The sequence below is a fragment of the Mixophyes fleayi genome, chromosome 5 (assembly GCF_038048845.1).
Source record: "Mixophyes fleayi isolate aMixFle1 chromosome 5, aMixFle1.hap1, whole genome shotgun sequence".
Classification (NCBI taxonomy): domain Eukaryota; kingdom Metazoa; phylum Chordata; class Amphibia; order Anura; family Limnodynastidae; genus Mixophyes; species Mixophyes fleayi.
Window position 1 is genome coordinate 116,671,420 of NC_134406.1, and position 16,962 is coordinate 116,688,381.

The 16,962-nt window shown below is 39.3% G+C and overlaps 1 protein-coding gene across 3 annotated transcripts in view; it reads left to right on the forward strand.

The window, feature by feature from the left end:
- Nucleotides 1-16,962, forward strand: part of COL15A1 (collagen type XV alpha 1 chain) — a 481,077-nt gene that overhangs the window by 272,798 nt on the left and 191,317 nt on the right. For all 3 annotated transcript variants that reach the window (XM_075212747.1, XM_075212748.1, XM_075212746.1), the window contains 2 exons: nucleotides 14,696-14,811; nucleotides 15,141-15,266. In XM_075212747.1, coding sequence (XP_075068848.1) covers nucleotides 14,696-14,811; nucleotides 15,141-15,266 — 242 coding nt within the window. The remainder of the gene's footprint in view (nucleotides 1-14,695; nucleotides 14,812-15,140; nucleotides 15,267-16,962) is intronic.

Consider the following 16,962-nt stretch of genomic DNA (forward strand, 5'->3'; position numbering starts at 1 on the left):
ACTATTTTTCAGAACAGTGAAGAAAGCTCCGGATGAATTATAGAATGACATGAAAACTAGTGTAAAACACATTAGAGTTTTTGGATGTAAAGCATTTGTCTACATTCCTGCAGAAAGACGCAGCAAACTGCAGAATTGGGCAGTAGAAGGAATTCTTGTTGGTTGCAGCAAATGTTCCAATGGATATAAAATCTTAAATCCAAAAACAGAAAAAGTAACTATAACAAATAGTGTTACATTTGTTGAGGAACTGAGAAATGAAGTGATGATCCCAGCAGATCCAGATAGAGAAGAGAACACTAACTAAGGCACAAGCAAAGCAGCCACTGAACCAGAGGTTGCAATCAGCTGGAAACCAGATATTAAAGATGGAGACACAGAGGTGCATGGCAGATGAAGTAAGGCAATCAACCAGAGAAACAAAGATAAAGCATCTGTGCCCCTGGCATATAAAGCTAACATAAAGGCATATTTGGGCTAAAGTAAGGAGTGAGAACCTGGAACACAAAAATAAAAAGAGCAATCATACAGAAGGACTTTGTGTATAAGCAGGAGTCTGATTTGCTTCTCACAAAGAGACAAACTGACAGATGGATATATTTACTAGAAATGCTCACTGACCCCCGTGAAGTGGTTTTGGATCTGGATTAGCTTCGTGTTTTGGTTTTGGCAAAACCTCCCTCGTGTGTTTTAGTTTTGGATCTTTATTTTTTTAGAAAAATTGCTAAAATCACATAATTTTGCGCTTTTTTTTATCCTACATTATTAACCTCAATAACAGTAATTTCAAGTCATTTGCAGTCAATTTTGACCACCTCACAGGTCACATTATTATTTTCATACACTTTCAAACAAAGATTGCAGCAGTTTTTGCCAGTGATAAGAAAAAGGCCATTGTCATGCCTAGGCATAAGACCAAAAATCCACCTCTTATGTGTGCAGTTATTTTTACACAAATCCTGACAGTTGTCTAGCCATTTGTAGCGTTTGTAAAACCACACTCAGAGGTAGGGATCTTAACCATCTAGGATCCTCATCCATGTTACGGCATTTGAAGCGAATTCATGGAAAGCTGTTGGGAAAATCAGAAACTTATGTTTAAAAAACAACAACAAGCAGTCCAGGATAATCTACCTCCCTTCTCTCATCTAGATCCCAGCACCTGCAATCTACACCCCCAACACCTTCATCATCAATATCCTCACAAGTGATGGGAGTTAGTTCTGCATCCAAGTTGCTAAGGCTAGATGACTCCTCCACTAACCATGATTCCTCTTAAGAATTATTGAGCATTAGTCCTGCTGCTGCTGCTGCCTGGGGTGGATCTTCAACCCAGAAGAAGACTACTAGTAGTTTACAACAATTGACTGTTAAACAATCCTTTGCTAGAGGAAGAAAGTAAGAAAGCTGTCACCTAGTCGCAAAGCAGATCACAGAGGCCATGGGGACTATGCTAGTATCAGATCTGCGTACAATATCCACTATTGATGCAGCTGGTGTTAGACAATTACTTGATGTCTTGTGTCCCTGTTACCAAATTCCATCACGACACCATTTTCAGGGGCGCACGGCACGCAGGATTGTCAGGGGAAGGTTTCCCCTGTGACCCAAAAAAAAACAAAACAAAAAACCACGAGAGAGAGCTTCTTTGACAGTGCCGCGGCTGCTGTATAGGACAGTGCCGCTATGGTGGGCACTAAGTTAGCGCATAGGGGGGGGGGGTTCTGGAGACTCAGAAACACCCCCTGCGTGCGCCACTGATTTTACTATAAAAGCTATTCCTCACCTCTACCATAAGGTTCATAAAAATGTAATTATTGGGCTACAAAATGCCATTCTACCCACTGTACACTTAACCACAGATATGTGGACAAGCGGAACTGGGCAAACTAAAGATTATATGACTAGGTCGGTGATTCACCTTCACCAGCAGGAACAGCAGTAGCTTGTACCTAAGTACGTCACATTTTTCTGAGGCAGGCTACTCTGTGTATTATCTGCTTTACTAAGAGGCATATTATTGTTATTATATATATTATTAGTGTCAATAGTGTTAGAGGATAAGGTCACCTCTAAAAAAAGAGATGGGTTTTCAAAGAGCATCTAAAGATTTGAAGGCTGTGGGAAAGTCTGATTGAGCGTGGTAGGGAATTCCATAAGTGGGGAGCAGCACGGGAGAATTCTTGAAGGCGGGAGTTAGAGGTGGTTATCAGACACAAGACAAGGCGCATGTCAGAGGTAAAGAGCTACCTGATGCTGGCATGCCTGGTAATATTTTGGGTAGAATGGCATCTTGGCAATTTTATGTTTTTCTACAATAAACTTTCACCTTTTTATAGAGAGGTTTTTTTTTTTATTTAAAAAAGGTATAAGCTTTTTATTTAAATTTTTGTTTCCCTGACTTAAAACCACTATGCCCTTGAACATAGGCTTTAGCACATGAGGTAAATTGATTAGTATCATCATGACTGAGACTGGAGAGTGACAACAACAATGTCACTCCTCCTGTTTCTGTATGAGCTATGGCACAGTAGAATGTCACTGGAGACATTAAGAACACTGACAGCCCTATTATTACAATTTCTGTTTCAGTACTGAACCCTGCCATCTCTCCTGTTTCTGAGTGAGCTATGGTACAGTAAAATGTAACTGTAGATTTAGACCAAGCCAGTTAGCCCAATAATTTCTATTTCAGCACTGACTCTTAGCAATGGAGCACTCCTCTTTGTCTGTTACCTATGTAACACAGTAGAATTTGACTGCAGAATTACACCAACCCTGACAGCACTAGTATTTGTATTTTTCTGCAATAAAAATTAGCAATGGAGCTCTCCGTTACCTAAATTACACAGTAGAATTGGACTGCAGAATTACACGTAGCCTGTCACCACTATTATTTGTATTTTTCTGCAATGAGATTTAACACTGGAGCAATGGAGCTCTCCTGAATGTCACTGATTACTTTGTTTAACACAGCTACCACCCTCCTCTTTCAATTCTATAACTTTGCCTGCCCAACTGCTCTACACTCTGTGCTACCCCTTCTGTGTCCCTCTCTCAAATAGCGCTAGATCGCCATTAAGGCCGGTATTTATAGATTCAAAAACTCCTGAGATCCGACGACATAACAATGACGTTTTGCCTCGTTTTCGATTCCGAAAAAGCGCAAAAGTACCGGGCCGAACTTGGATCCCCTAAGTTCGGGTGTGTTCGGTTCCCGAGGAACCGAGATGAGCATCTCTAATATTTACTAGTCTATAAAGATGATCTTGCAGTATATTTTGAGCAAGAAGGGGATGAAGTTTAATTACAGATTCTGAATGAGGATTTTCCAACAAAAGACCTAGGAAGTATAACTAACTATTTAGGCATTCAAATAGTGAGAGAAGAAAGTGGCAATTTTATCTTAAGCCAGATTCAAAAGAAACATGAAACTATTGAAGAGTTTGTGATGCAAGATGCAAAACCGGTAGGTGTTCCCATGAAAAGCAATTACATAAAAAAAAAAAATAACCAAGCAAATAGGAAATGTAATCTGACTGGATATGTGGGTGCAGATTGGGCTGGAGACCTTACCGACAAAGTCCACAAGTTCACTATTTGTACTTGGTGAAGGGCTAATAGTTTGGACAAGTAGATAACAATAATCTTTAACTTTCTCCCACAGAAGAAGAATATGTTGCGGAAACTCATTCAAGTCAACAGGCAGTAGGATTGAGACAATTGTTAGCCGATTTGGGACAGCAACAAGTAGAAACTACAGAAATCTTTGCGGACAACTAAGGATGTCTTGCATTTGCACATACGGAACATATCAATCCAAAAATCAAACATATTGATGTGACATACCACTTCTTGAGAGACTTAGAAGAACAAGGTCTTCTCAACTTGCAATATTAGCCCATCAGGTTTTGCCTGTAATAAAATTCTCATTTAAAGCGGTGGTACAGCAGTCATATCCAGCAAAAGTATCACAAAATCTCCCACCACCTACATAAAAACAATAGTTCCCTGACTACTAGCTGGCCACTTATTGGCATCGGTGGTCCCGTCCACAAATACAAACAGTGTCTTTATCCTCCACCCAAGCACTACAAACAAATCACAACAAAACAAACCAATTACAACCATGTGGAACACCTGTGTGTGTATGCGCTGAAAGAGGATCCCAGGGAAAATGTAACTGTCTGCAACTGTGTTTTTACCTATTTTCTTATAGGGAAACTGACAAATATGCCTCCTTGACACTAACTAATATATATATATATATATATATACACACACATACACACACACACACACAAGTTAACCCGTGCATGATACTCATGCATTCTAGTCAAATCAAGCTACTTAAGGTCTTAAAAAGGTTCTTGTCATGCATTTGGGCCTAGCCCAGGCCTCCTCAGGGGAAGAGCGTTACTTCCCGACGCAAGCGCCCTTTTTAATGTGTGTTCATGAGGTAAAATTACCTCACGAAAATGAGTTTGACCCCTCAACTCGTAAATTTAGCCTTTATTACCCCTCCCATGGGGGGAAGGGGGGATGATGGAAGTTAACTGACTTCACTATTCTAATTTTTTTGTCAAATAATGTCAGTATACCAAATTTCAGGTCAATTGGATGAGTCCTTTCTGAGAAAATATTTTTTTCCACACACACACTAACACACGCCGCTAGGCTTTTACTTTTATATATTAGATAATGCTAAGAATTTAGTAGGTCAGTGTATAACTCCACCCAGCAGGTGGCGCTGCAGCTTGTTTTGTATTTTTCCACACACAGACTAACACACGCCGCTAGGCTTTTATATTATAGATATAGATATATATTCACATACATACAATATTAGGCAGAAGGTATTAATGTTGTGGCTGATAGGTGTGTATTGGGACAATGCATCTGCAGAAAATCTAAAATTTTGGAGAGCCAAGAGCCACCTGGTTATTCTTCCAATAGTTTATTTGTTCTCAGACATCCGTTTCAAGCATGAGCTGTGATCAACCTAAATTTCCTGCTCAATGGTAATGGTAATGGTTAGTGTTTTTAATGCCCATTTAATTGCTAGGGCTTTCTTTTCAATAGTGACATAATTTCTTTCATACACATTCAACTTCCTGCTTAAATAATTAAGAGTATGCTCCTCACCATTTTTACTTTGGGATAGCACCACATCTATTCCTACATATGACTCATCTGTCTGCATGACAAATTAATTTTTAAAATCAGGTGTCATTATAACTGGTTTGATGCACAATGCTACCTTCAGTGCCTGAAAAGCCTTTTCTGGTTCGGGTCCACTTAATCACAATGAACTTCTTACCTTTGGTAAGGTCAGTCAATGAGACAGCAGTAGTGGCAAAATTGGGAATAAATCTTCTATAATTACCTGTGATTCCCAGAAAAGCTTGCACCTGCTTCTTATTTAAGGGACGTGGCTATTTTTGTATTGCCTCAATTTTATTAAGTTGGGGCTTTAGCAGACTTCAGTCTATGGTGTACCCTAAATATCTCACCTCCTTCATCCCTAAGTAACACTTTTTTGGATCAGTTGTTAACTCACGGATGGAGTTCAACACTGCTTGCATCATGGGTAGGTGAAATAGAGATACAGAGATGGAACTTCTCATATTACCCTTATTACTTTGTTTTGTTATTAAGGTTGAGAGGGTGCTCTTCTAAATATTAATTTACAGATAAATAAAGAAGAAAGAAAGGAATAGTACTATAGAAGGCACTCCAGTTCCATATGAGGAAAATAATTTAAAAAATATAATCTTTATTAATTATCAATTAAAACATAATGTCAGGACGAATATTTCAAACCAGTTTAATTATCCATGTAGGCAATGGTGAAATATTGTTAAAATTATAGAGAAGTGATAAGTAAATAAAAATGAGTTAATTAAAATATATTTTATTCAACCCCTAGGTGGAGCCAGCTTCAATAGGGTTATATATGTGTAATAGTAATTTATTTTGTTTGCCTGGCAGCGAAATTAAATTAAATTAATAAAATTTTGAAATAACCTAAAATTTATGTGTGTTATTTCTTATTCATAACATGTTCACATATCTCTCCCAGGCTTTCATACACTTTCTTGTCCCATTGACATATACAGAGACCTATGGCCTGATTCATTAAGGATCTTAAACTTGAGAAACTTCTTATTTCAGTCTCCTGGACAAAACCAATACTGACTGTTTTTTCATGTAGCACACAAATATCAACTTTAAATTTCAGTTTACAAATAAGCTATCAAGTATTTGTGTGCTACATGAAAAAACAGTCAGTGTTTAACTTATGTGCAAAACAGAATACTAATTTGCACCCATTGCATTGTAACATGGTTTTGTCCAGGAGACTAAATTAAGAAGTTTCTCAAGTTAAGATCCTTAATGAATCAGGCCCCCTTGTTATTAATTACTGCCTATTCAAATAACATAAATCCCAAGAATAATTGAGCATTCCAAAAGCACATATATTTATTTATTGTTATGTACTTGGTTACTGATGTATAGTATTCTGTATTGAAATTATCACCAGCGCTCCTATGTATAGTATTCTGATGGCCAATTCACACTAAACACCAGAAACATTGAATAATTAGATCTCCTATTGTGAACAGCATACTAATGGGTAAATTCAATACATCTTATTCCCTAGCGCTCCCACTAGATCATATTATAATATAATGGCCAGTCTATCTCACCATTGCCTACCTGGATAAATAAAATGGTTTGAGATATTCGTCCTGACATTATATTTTAATTGATAATTAATAAAGATTATATTTTTAAAATCATTTTCCTCATATGGAACTGGAGTGCGTTCTATAGCAGTATTCCTTTCTTTTTTTCTTTTTAATTTATCATGGGTAGGTGAGAATGCCAATCAGGACTATGGATGACTACATAATCAATGTAAGCAACCACATATTGTCTATGGGGGCCTTAAAAGTTTGTCCATCATTTGCTGAAAGGTAATGGGTGCCCCATGTAACCCGAATTCACTTCGCAAACACCTTGTGATAAGTTCAGAAAACTATGATTGTTAATTTGTGAGTGTGGTGGTTAGCACTCTGCATTGTAACACAAGAAATATATATGCACTATTTCATTCTTTGTGCTTAAACATACTTGTCTGCTATAAGCAGGGCTGCCAAGAGGAATTCAGGGCCCCGTACAACAAATTCATGGGGTCCCCCTTATAGTCGAGTATGCTAAAAAAAATTGCGCCGCCTTGTCGCGGCGCAAAAGTTTTCGGAGGTCTGGTCATGCATTTGGGGGCGTGGCAAATGCGCCATTGGGGTGTGGCTAACACATTAAAATCACTATCACTAGTGAATTCGCCTAGGTTCTGAATTCGCCGGAGCGTCACATATGTCCAAGCACTCCTGACTTTCAGGACATCTAGCACCACAGTGTAGTATAGAAAGAATACAGTGTGTACACAAAGAGTCCATTCTTGGCCTGCACCTTACATTGGGCACAACACTCACCAAAAATTGGCATTGTCCCTACTAGAATCACAACATTTCACATACTGTCCTGCTCTCTCCTACCGGTTCTTCTCACTTTCACCACCTGTGGCTGCAGGTGTCTTTAATTGCGGCTTGTCTGGATCCTGGAATGCTGGGGGCCCTATTTGGAAAAAATGGCTACATTTAGATAATTCCAAACAACTCTGGTGTTAAATCAATACCACCCACGATTAATAATTAGGCCTCCCTCCAGCTCCAACATTACAATAATGTGCCCCTTCATCATCGCCATGCCTTATGATCACACTGCGCCCTCCATGCTGCTTTTGCCCCTTCACCTGGCTCCCCTTCATCACACTATACTATGCTGCTCCCCCCCCTTTTTCAATCCCACTGTGCCATGCCTCCCCCCCTTTTTAACTCCACTGTACCATGCTACCCCCCCATTTTTTAACCCCACTGTGCCATGCTGCTCCCCGTTTTTTAACCCCACTGTGCCATGCTGCTCCCCTGTTTTTTTAACCCCACTGTGCCATGCTGCTCCCCTGTTTTTTTAACCCCACTGTGCCATTCTGCCCCCCTGTTTTTGAACCCCACTGTGACATGCTCCCCCTGTTTTTTAACACCACTGTGGCATGCTCCCCCTGTTTTTTAACCCCACTGTGGCATGCTCCCCCTGATTTTTAACCCCACTGTGGCATGCTCCCCCTGTTTTTTAACCCCACTGTGACATGCCCCACCATTTTTTAACCCCACTGTGCCATGCCCCCTCTCCCACCCCTCTACCTTTTCTTCTCTCTTTTTTCTTGGTCCTCTCTGCTGCTCTCTGCTCCATTCAGACTGAATGCTGGGCGTGACATGACGACATCACGCCCGGCACACAGTCTGAATGGAGCAGAGAGCAGCAGAGAGGAGGAATCACGTGAGTATGTGTACTTTTTTTTAACTACCCTGCCCCCCCCCCGCCGCAAAAAAAAAACCAACAACAAAAAATTTAGTTTTCCCACAAAAAAAAATCGTCGGTGCGCCCGGACCCGGGTAATTAGTACCCACTCCCCCCCTATCGGTGGCCCTGGCTGTATGAAGTGCAATCGGTGCCTTATTAAAATGGTGAGATCTTGCTCACAGTAACTAAACAGCGTTCTCCCCAGAAAATTTTTCCAGCCCGATGGCATTAATAAGTAGCCAGGTGGGGGCAGTTGTAATACTTTGTAGTAATATTGAAATATTTTGGAGGTTATTGCCCACACCTGCCAGGACTGGTGGTCAGTGATTTAACACACACTGCTGGCTGTAGTGCTCACATAGTGCCTGTCATAATAACAACAATGGTTTATTCTATTAAAAAAGGACTCTGTTGGGCTAAAAGCCGGGCGGTAAGTAAAAACAGCCGGGTGGAGCACCCAGGAAATAGGTGCTGGGGAGAACACTGCTAAACTATCTAGTACAATTGCTTATTACTAAGTATCAAAGGTTGTCTAATTGATACAGTCACCTATGATTCCTAGGGGCATATTCAATTGTTGGTGTTACATGGAAAAGTAACGCTGCGCGCGCATTATTGCCGTCATTATGGTAATAGTGCGTGCAATTACCGTTATTACGGTACAGTACCGTAATAAAAGTAATACTTTTAACGCCGCGGGAAACGGCAACAATTGAATATGCCCCCTAGATACATAATGTCTATGGCAGTCTTTTATTCAGGAAATCCAGTGTATATCCCAACTTTATAATCTTTATATACATTAGAAGACTTGGCTTGAATTAAAACTGTAACTCACTTTTTTTTACAGAGCTGGTAGTTACAGGTCTGATAATCAGAGCAGGCCTGTACACGACCTGATGCTGAGTCTAACTAGGTTCAGAATAAAGAGGCTAGACACAGATATACTTCTTCAATGAGTTGATAGAATAATTTATTTCTATATATATATATATATATATATATATATATATATATATATATATATATATATATATATATATATATATATATATATATAACTGTAACTCACTTTTTTTTACAGAGCTGGTAGTTACAGGTCTGATAATCAGAGCAGGCCTGTACACGACCTGATGCTGAGTCTAACTAGGTTCAGAATAAAGAGGCTAGACACAGATATACTTCTTCAATGAGTTGATAGAATAATTTATTTATATATATATATATATATATATATATATATACACACACACACACACACACACACACACACACAGATGAAGTATACACTACGATGTATAATACAGATGTCAATTAGCCGCGACGGAGCGTGGCAAGGATAAACACAATAGTAGTCTATTCACAGCACAGAAGATATCATGCAGATGTCAATAGCCGCAATGGAGCGTGGCAAGGATAAACACAATAACAGTCTTGTTATATACACATGAAGATACTTGCAGCAGGCTGTGTATCACAGTAGAGGCACACTTGAGAGAAAACAAGTCTTGTAATATGCACATGAAGAGACTTGCAGCAGGCTGTGTCCCAGGAAAAGTGCTCCAGCATTTGGTAGAGAAATGGAACTCTTACACAAGGAAGACACAGGTTCAGAATACACAAGAGTCCAAGGAGTTAAGCTAGCAACAAGTTGCACTAACAGTGAGCAGGTGTCAGTGCTGAGTTTAAATAGAGCAGGTAGAGTGACCCGCCCTGAGGGCAAGTCATGCGATCCACAGGAAAACAGAGCAGACAGGGGAAGTAACAAAACCTGGTCAGGATTGTTACACTTTTAGAGCAATGCTGCAATAGTAATGCTTTCCCAGTGTTAATCAAATTTCCAATTTTGCAATTATACAATTGCCCCAGTACCAGAACATCCTGTTGTAGGTATAGGATGTTTCGAATGGTGCCTTGTTCTTTCCAGACCACTAATGGTGTATTAGGAATGAGTCATAAAAAAAGCAAAGAAAAACATATATAATGAAGTACTGGTTTAGCTTTAATGAAATGTAATTAAAAGTACATTCTTTATGGATAAAGGAACACTTTGTATAAATCTTAATACTCCAGAGTATGCACTGTGATCGGGAAGTTAATTCACAGGGTACCCTATGGAGGTTAAAAGTATGGTTGAGGAATTTGATAAGCTAGCCTGAATAGGTGGGTTTTAAGAGAACACTTGAAGGTTTGAAGACTATAGGAAAGTCTTATTGTGCTAGGGATGGAATTCCACAAAGTGGGTGCAGCCTGAAAAAAGTCCTGTAACTGGGAATGAGAGCAAGTGATGAGTGTGGGTGAGAGAAGCAGATCTTGTGAATAATGGATATGTATTTGAATTTAAAGTGTCTTGTGGGCTGGTGGGAATATTATTAACTCTGTTTTTGAAAGATTGAGTTTAAGTTGGCGAGAGGACATCCAAGATGAAATGGTAGAAAGACAGTCAGTAACGTGAGACAACACACATGGCGAGAGATCCAGAGAGGATAGATGAATTTAGTTATCATCTGCATAGAGATGATACTGAAATCCTGATTAGCTTATTTGTTTTCCAAGACAAGTGGTATAGATAGAGAAGAGGAAGGAAACAGAGAGGAGGTAAAACCAGAAAACTGAAATGTGAAAGAATGAGGTAGGATGATAGGTAGGATGAGAACCATGTTAGGACAATGTCCTGAAGACCTAGGGATTGGAGCATGTATATGAGTAGAGAGTGGTCAACAGTATCAAATTCAGCAGAGATCCAGAAGTATTAAAAGCGAGCAATGGCCTTTAGTTTTAGCATTGATCAAATAATTGACAACATTAATCAGTGCAGTCTCTGTGGAGTATTGGGAATGAAAGCCTGACTGAAGAGGGTTCAATAGGTCATGTGAAATAAAGCATGTGATGGGAGTGTAGACAATTCTCTCAAGAAGCTTGGAGGGACATGGGAGCATATGGGATGGTAATTTGAGAGAGAGTTTGGGTCTGAATTTAGTTTTTTTAGACTATGGGGGATCACTGCTTGATTGAATAATGATGGAAACATACCAGTAGAGAGAGAGAGAGACTACAGATTTTAGTTAAGGTTGTGTTGAGCACATGAGACTGACTGGTTTGTGAGGATATAGGATCAAGAGAACAGGTAGTAGAGTAGGAAGATAAGGAGAGGGTAGATACTTGTAAGGTGAAATGAAGAGAAGGTGTCAGAGGGTGTAGGGAATGAATTGAGCTGGTTGTTTGTCAAGGAACAGGATACCATTTCATGTCAGATCTTATCAATCTTGTCCTTGAAGTAGGAAATAAGATCTGGGCACTGATAGTAGTCATAGGATTTGGAGAGTGAGGATTAAAAAGAAATTTAAATTATTAAAAAAGGCATTTAGGGTTAGAGGCCTGAGCAGAAATGAGAGATTGGAAGTATGTTTGTTTGGCAGTGTCCAGAGCATTTCAATAGAAGTGATACATAGCAATATATGTGGGAAAATCATTAGAAGTACGAAATTTACGTCAATGACATTCTGCTTTGCAGGACAGTTGTTTTTTTAGAGTCCCACAGCTAACAATTTAGTTGATATAGAGTGTGAAGACGAGCTGGAGCCACTTGATGTGCTACTGTTAGAGAAGGAAATGGTAATGTAGAAACTGGCGAGAGAAAATGTTGCAGAGAGGTGGAAAATTGTTGAAATTTAATAGAGTTAAGATATCTGTGGGTCTGAGAGTTTGACAGCAGAGAGGTTAAAGTAATGGTGTAGAGCTTGTAGCTTATAAGAAATCAGAAACTGAGCATAGTCTAGAGAAAACAAGATCAAGGCACTGGCCATCCCGATGAGTAAAGGAGACAGTTCACTAAGTGAGTCCGAGGACGTTAAGGAGAGTAGTTTGGACGCACAAGTAGAATGTGGATTGTCAATGGGGATGTTGAAACCACCCATAATGATAGTCGGGATGTCAGAGGATTAGGAATGAGGGAGCTATGCAGAAAAATTTTCAAGAAATTGTTCCTGCAGTCCAGGGGGTTAATAGATCATAGCAACATGCAAAGATAATGGGTTGAAAATCTGAATAGCATATACTTCAAAAGATGTGAATGTGAGTTTATGGGACATTTGGTAGAACTGTGAATGTGCAATGTGGGGAAAGTAGTAGTCCAACCCCACCTCCTTGCCTGTTTTCAGGCCTGGATGTGTGAGTGAAATGGAGGCCACCATGTGAAAGGTCTGCAGGTGAGATAGTGTCTGATTGTGTAAGCCATGTTTATATTATTTTCAGAAGTTTGAAGTTGCTAGAGAGAAATAAGTCATGTATGTAAGTTTATTACAAACAGAGTGTGCATTCCATGAGGCACATTTGAGGGATAGGAGGCATGTGACGTGTTTGAAGTTAGCTGGATTTTTGTAGTGTTCGGAATAAGAAGTATATGGGATATGTGGGGGTACTTGGATTTGGTGGTATATCATCAGCAACTAGAAGCAGAAAGAAAACAAGATAGGAAAGATGATTGTAGGATGTGTGACCTTTTATGTCCTGGCGGCAGGATCAGGATGCTACAGTTCGTAAATACTTATAAGAAAAAAGTTCACGAGTGTTAATTAGAGGGGAGTGGAGTAGTGAGGGGGCAATGTGGGCAAAGGTGTGTGCTGCAGGGAGAGTGAAGAATGATATAGTTCTGAAGATAATGCCAGTCAGGTTGTAGTAGATGTAACCTTATTTCTGGATTTATTCAGATGTTGTTCCCTACATGTTAAACTGTGTCATTTAACTTTGTGAAAAAATCTCATAACTTCACACTCCAAACACTTTTCCCCTTGCCAACATATAGCTGGGAAGAATACAAGCTACCTACATCTGTGCTAATTGGTCAGCTGATCTGAGAAAAAAAACAACTATTGGTTATTCATGCTGGTCATAAACTATACTTCACTGATCAGCAGCCCAACAGTTTATAGCAATAAATAACAAATCTCTGTGTTTTAGACAAACACAATTGCACAGATGAGAAGTACAAACTGATGAGATGAGGTTCAGATTACGAGAGAATGAGGGTTGCAGTAGTTGATGTACATACTTTTAAACAAACACAGTTGCACAGATGAGAAGTACAAATTATTGAGATGAAGTTCAGATTAGGAAAGGATATGAGTTGCAGCAGTTGATGTACATGCATGGAGATGAAAGAGAGGAAAGATGGTCATTTGAAATCATCCTGTTTTAACTCCCTTTCCAGGGACCCCACCTACTACTCTCCTTCTTCTCTGCTAGAATGATGCTGTTTTGCTAGTCAATGGGACCTCAGTGCCTTCAAATTTCCACCGGGCTGGTGTCCTCCTTATTGTCTTCTCAGACCACTTCTATGCCTTCACCCAGAGATTGTGGCCTCCTTTGCTTTTAACTGTCATTTACCTATCTCTAATTAAGCGGAGAAGGCATCTTTGAGCCTCTTTCCTCACGACAGTGTCAGAGCCCCTGGTTACCTCGCTTGGGCCAAGCCTTACATTAGGAGATCACTGCATCCCATTCTCAGTACTGGCCTCCTCCTCTGCTGTTGCCACATAGGACTGGCTTCCTAATGAATCAAATCAATTGGGAATTTCTTCCTTCTTTTTTCTAGCACCGCCAGATGCTGTGGCTGTTACAGACTCGCCCAGCATAATATGCGTGGCAGCAATTGCTTCAGCTGACATTGTCCCAGCAGTAAACTATGACAACAGCCATAGCTTTGTTTTATAAAGCATCCTTCACCCCCCCCCCCCCCCCCCCAAGAGTCGATTCCCAAACAGCTGCTGTCCTCCAATAATTGTTCAAGGATCTCTGTCAGTCAGTAGGAATTACAGCACCAGCTTGATGATGCCAATCGCCCATGCCGGGTATGGGCTGCGTACCTCCTCTCCTTACAGCTTTCTTCAGGTCACATCTGCAACCCCTGATCTCATGCTAACTGCAATGCCTGCCTGCCCATATTGATTAACCCTTGCAATGTCTTCAGCTGTGCATTACTCAACTTAAATAGCAGGACTCGTGGCAAGCTCCTTGCTGCAATCATGGTTATTCCAGCTGACTCCTCAGCTTTGTATGAAGAAAATGACAAATTCTGACAAAGTAGCTACTACATTTTATAATTTAAATACCTTCTCAATGACATTTCTGTTTAAAAAATATTTTTTTAAAATGAATGATAGTTGTCATTTAACAGCAACTTTCTTAAAATACTTGTTGATGCCAATATGTGCTATTATTGGATTAATTAACTATATTTTTATTTAAATGGTCATTTTGATATTTTCAGAATCACACAACAAAGTAGAGAAGAGTAATGGATTTGTTACAACAGAACCTTTGGGGCTAAAATTCCTAACACCTGACCCAGGAAATGAGAGATTGTCACAAGAAGTCAAAAGCCGGGTAAGTTGTTATTGTAAAACTTTAATTGTCATCAATTTTCGTTGTTCCCTCAAAATAATAGGTTTATTGCAATCCTGGATTCTGAAAAATATAAAAAAATAAACAAAAAGAATGCAAATCAGCAATTTATATTTATATAAACTGTGCTGCGAAGTTGGGACATGTATTGTGTCTATGCAGACAGTTCCCCCTGGAGGTTACATATTCATGAAAATATTTATCTTTTCAACATATTGACCATTCATTAAACAGTTGTGACATGTTTATGTTTATATTTGTTTTATTTGCAAAATAGAATAAAAGTCAAAACAATTGTTTTTCATTATTAGGGACCAAAAGGTGAAAAAGGAGAACCAGGTGCCATTGGACCACCAGGGCAACCAGGAATATCAGACAATCAAACACAAGCAGGCCCTCCTGGCCAACCTGGGCTAAATGGGAAAAATGGCGAACCTGTAAGTAAATGTAAAATGTTATACTCTAGCTCAGTGGTTCCCAAACTGTTTGCCATGGCTCCCTGGGGTGCCGTGGCGATCTTACAGGGGTGCCGTGGCCAGGGCTGGTGATAAGCAAGGCGGGAGACTACTTAGCAATTATTTTGGCTTAGGGGTGCCTTGAAAAAATTATGGAAATCCTAAGAGTGCCTCAAAGTAAAAAAAGTTTGGAATCCACTGCCTAGTTGCTTTGTTTGCTAAGCATTATATTGCATTAAGATAACATATTTATTCTCGCTGCAGCACTTCTAGTGGTATTGCAATGGAAATGAATACCCTTTCTAAATTTCTATTTAATTTTTATAGCTGCCTTTCATTATGTGATACTTAAATAAAGCACGGGCTATCTGTCTTCTGGCAACCCGTTTAATTATACTAAAAGGAGAAGATACTGCACCAGGTAATTCCCAAATCTTTCAAGAGGATAACCGAAATTATCAAAGAATATATATTATATAGTCAACCCTCCTGAGAGTGGTGCACCCACACATAGATTAATTGACCGAAAGAGACAGAGGAGAATATGTGTATAAGGGCACTCTTGGGAACTTTTAATGATATATCAGTTAGGTAAATATATAAAATTCAACTTTATTAAAGGACAAAACAGCGAAATATTAAAACTTGAAAATGGAAATGAAAACCTATATTTGTACTGTTAAAATAAGCAGAAGAGATTCTGCTGATCCGTGCCTGCCAGCTCTCCAATATATATGTATATAAAGACTGATATAGTTTAGGGAATGGATTAGTAGTAACAACAGTAGGGATGAATATCAAAGGTTACTATGTAACATTATATAGGTTGCCAATCACCCTAGTGATCTAGGTCACTTGCATCTTCCAACTTGATTCATCTCCTTACAAGAGGTGAATATAATGAGTATTTTTTAAATAAATCACTGTGATTACTCCTCTATTTCAAAGAGGCACTTATAAATAATATATTCAGAAAGATAACGGCAGCGTCCTCTGGGCAGGTGAATAACTTTAAATCAGTTTGTCATACAGCTGGTAAGGATCCACTTAGAGATTTACAATTCCTCTAAATAGGGAGAGTTATTAATTACATTCCTTTAGCAAGATCTAATAATAATTTCCCATCACAAATCTCTATATATGAAGAGATAGAGAGGTGAATATTTAATCAATAGTCCATATTGTGTATTAGGCAATCACCATCTTGAGGGTAATCCCTGCTATAAGGAACTTAGGATAAAATTAAATATCCTTGATTTCTCTATATATGGAGAGATCAAATAGTTATTTGCCCATACAGAGAGACCAAGAGGTTATAAGCCCACGTCCCATAGTATGCCGACACTATTAGGAAGAATAATCCCGCTATATGGGTAATAGTGTAGAGCTAGAAAGAGACTAAATAAAGAACCTTTGATCTAATTGCCTGTGCCACTGAGACAGACGTATACTGCCTAGAGAGATATCCCCGCTGTACGGGTGAGTTATATCAAGTGTGTATATATCAGTCAGCTGCTGGAGTGGGACCGCTATCTCTCTACCAGATTTCTACTAGGTTTCTAATATCTGACCTATAAATAATAGTGTAAATGAATCCTAAACCCTAATATGTATAGTAGAGCTAGTGGCGCGCACAGAGCTGACACGCGTTTTGCTTAAAGAAGCTTTGTCAAGGCAA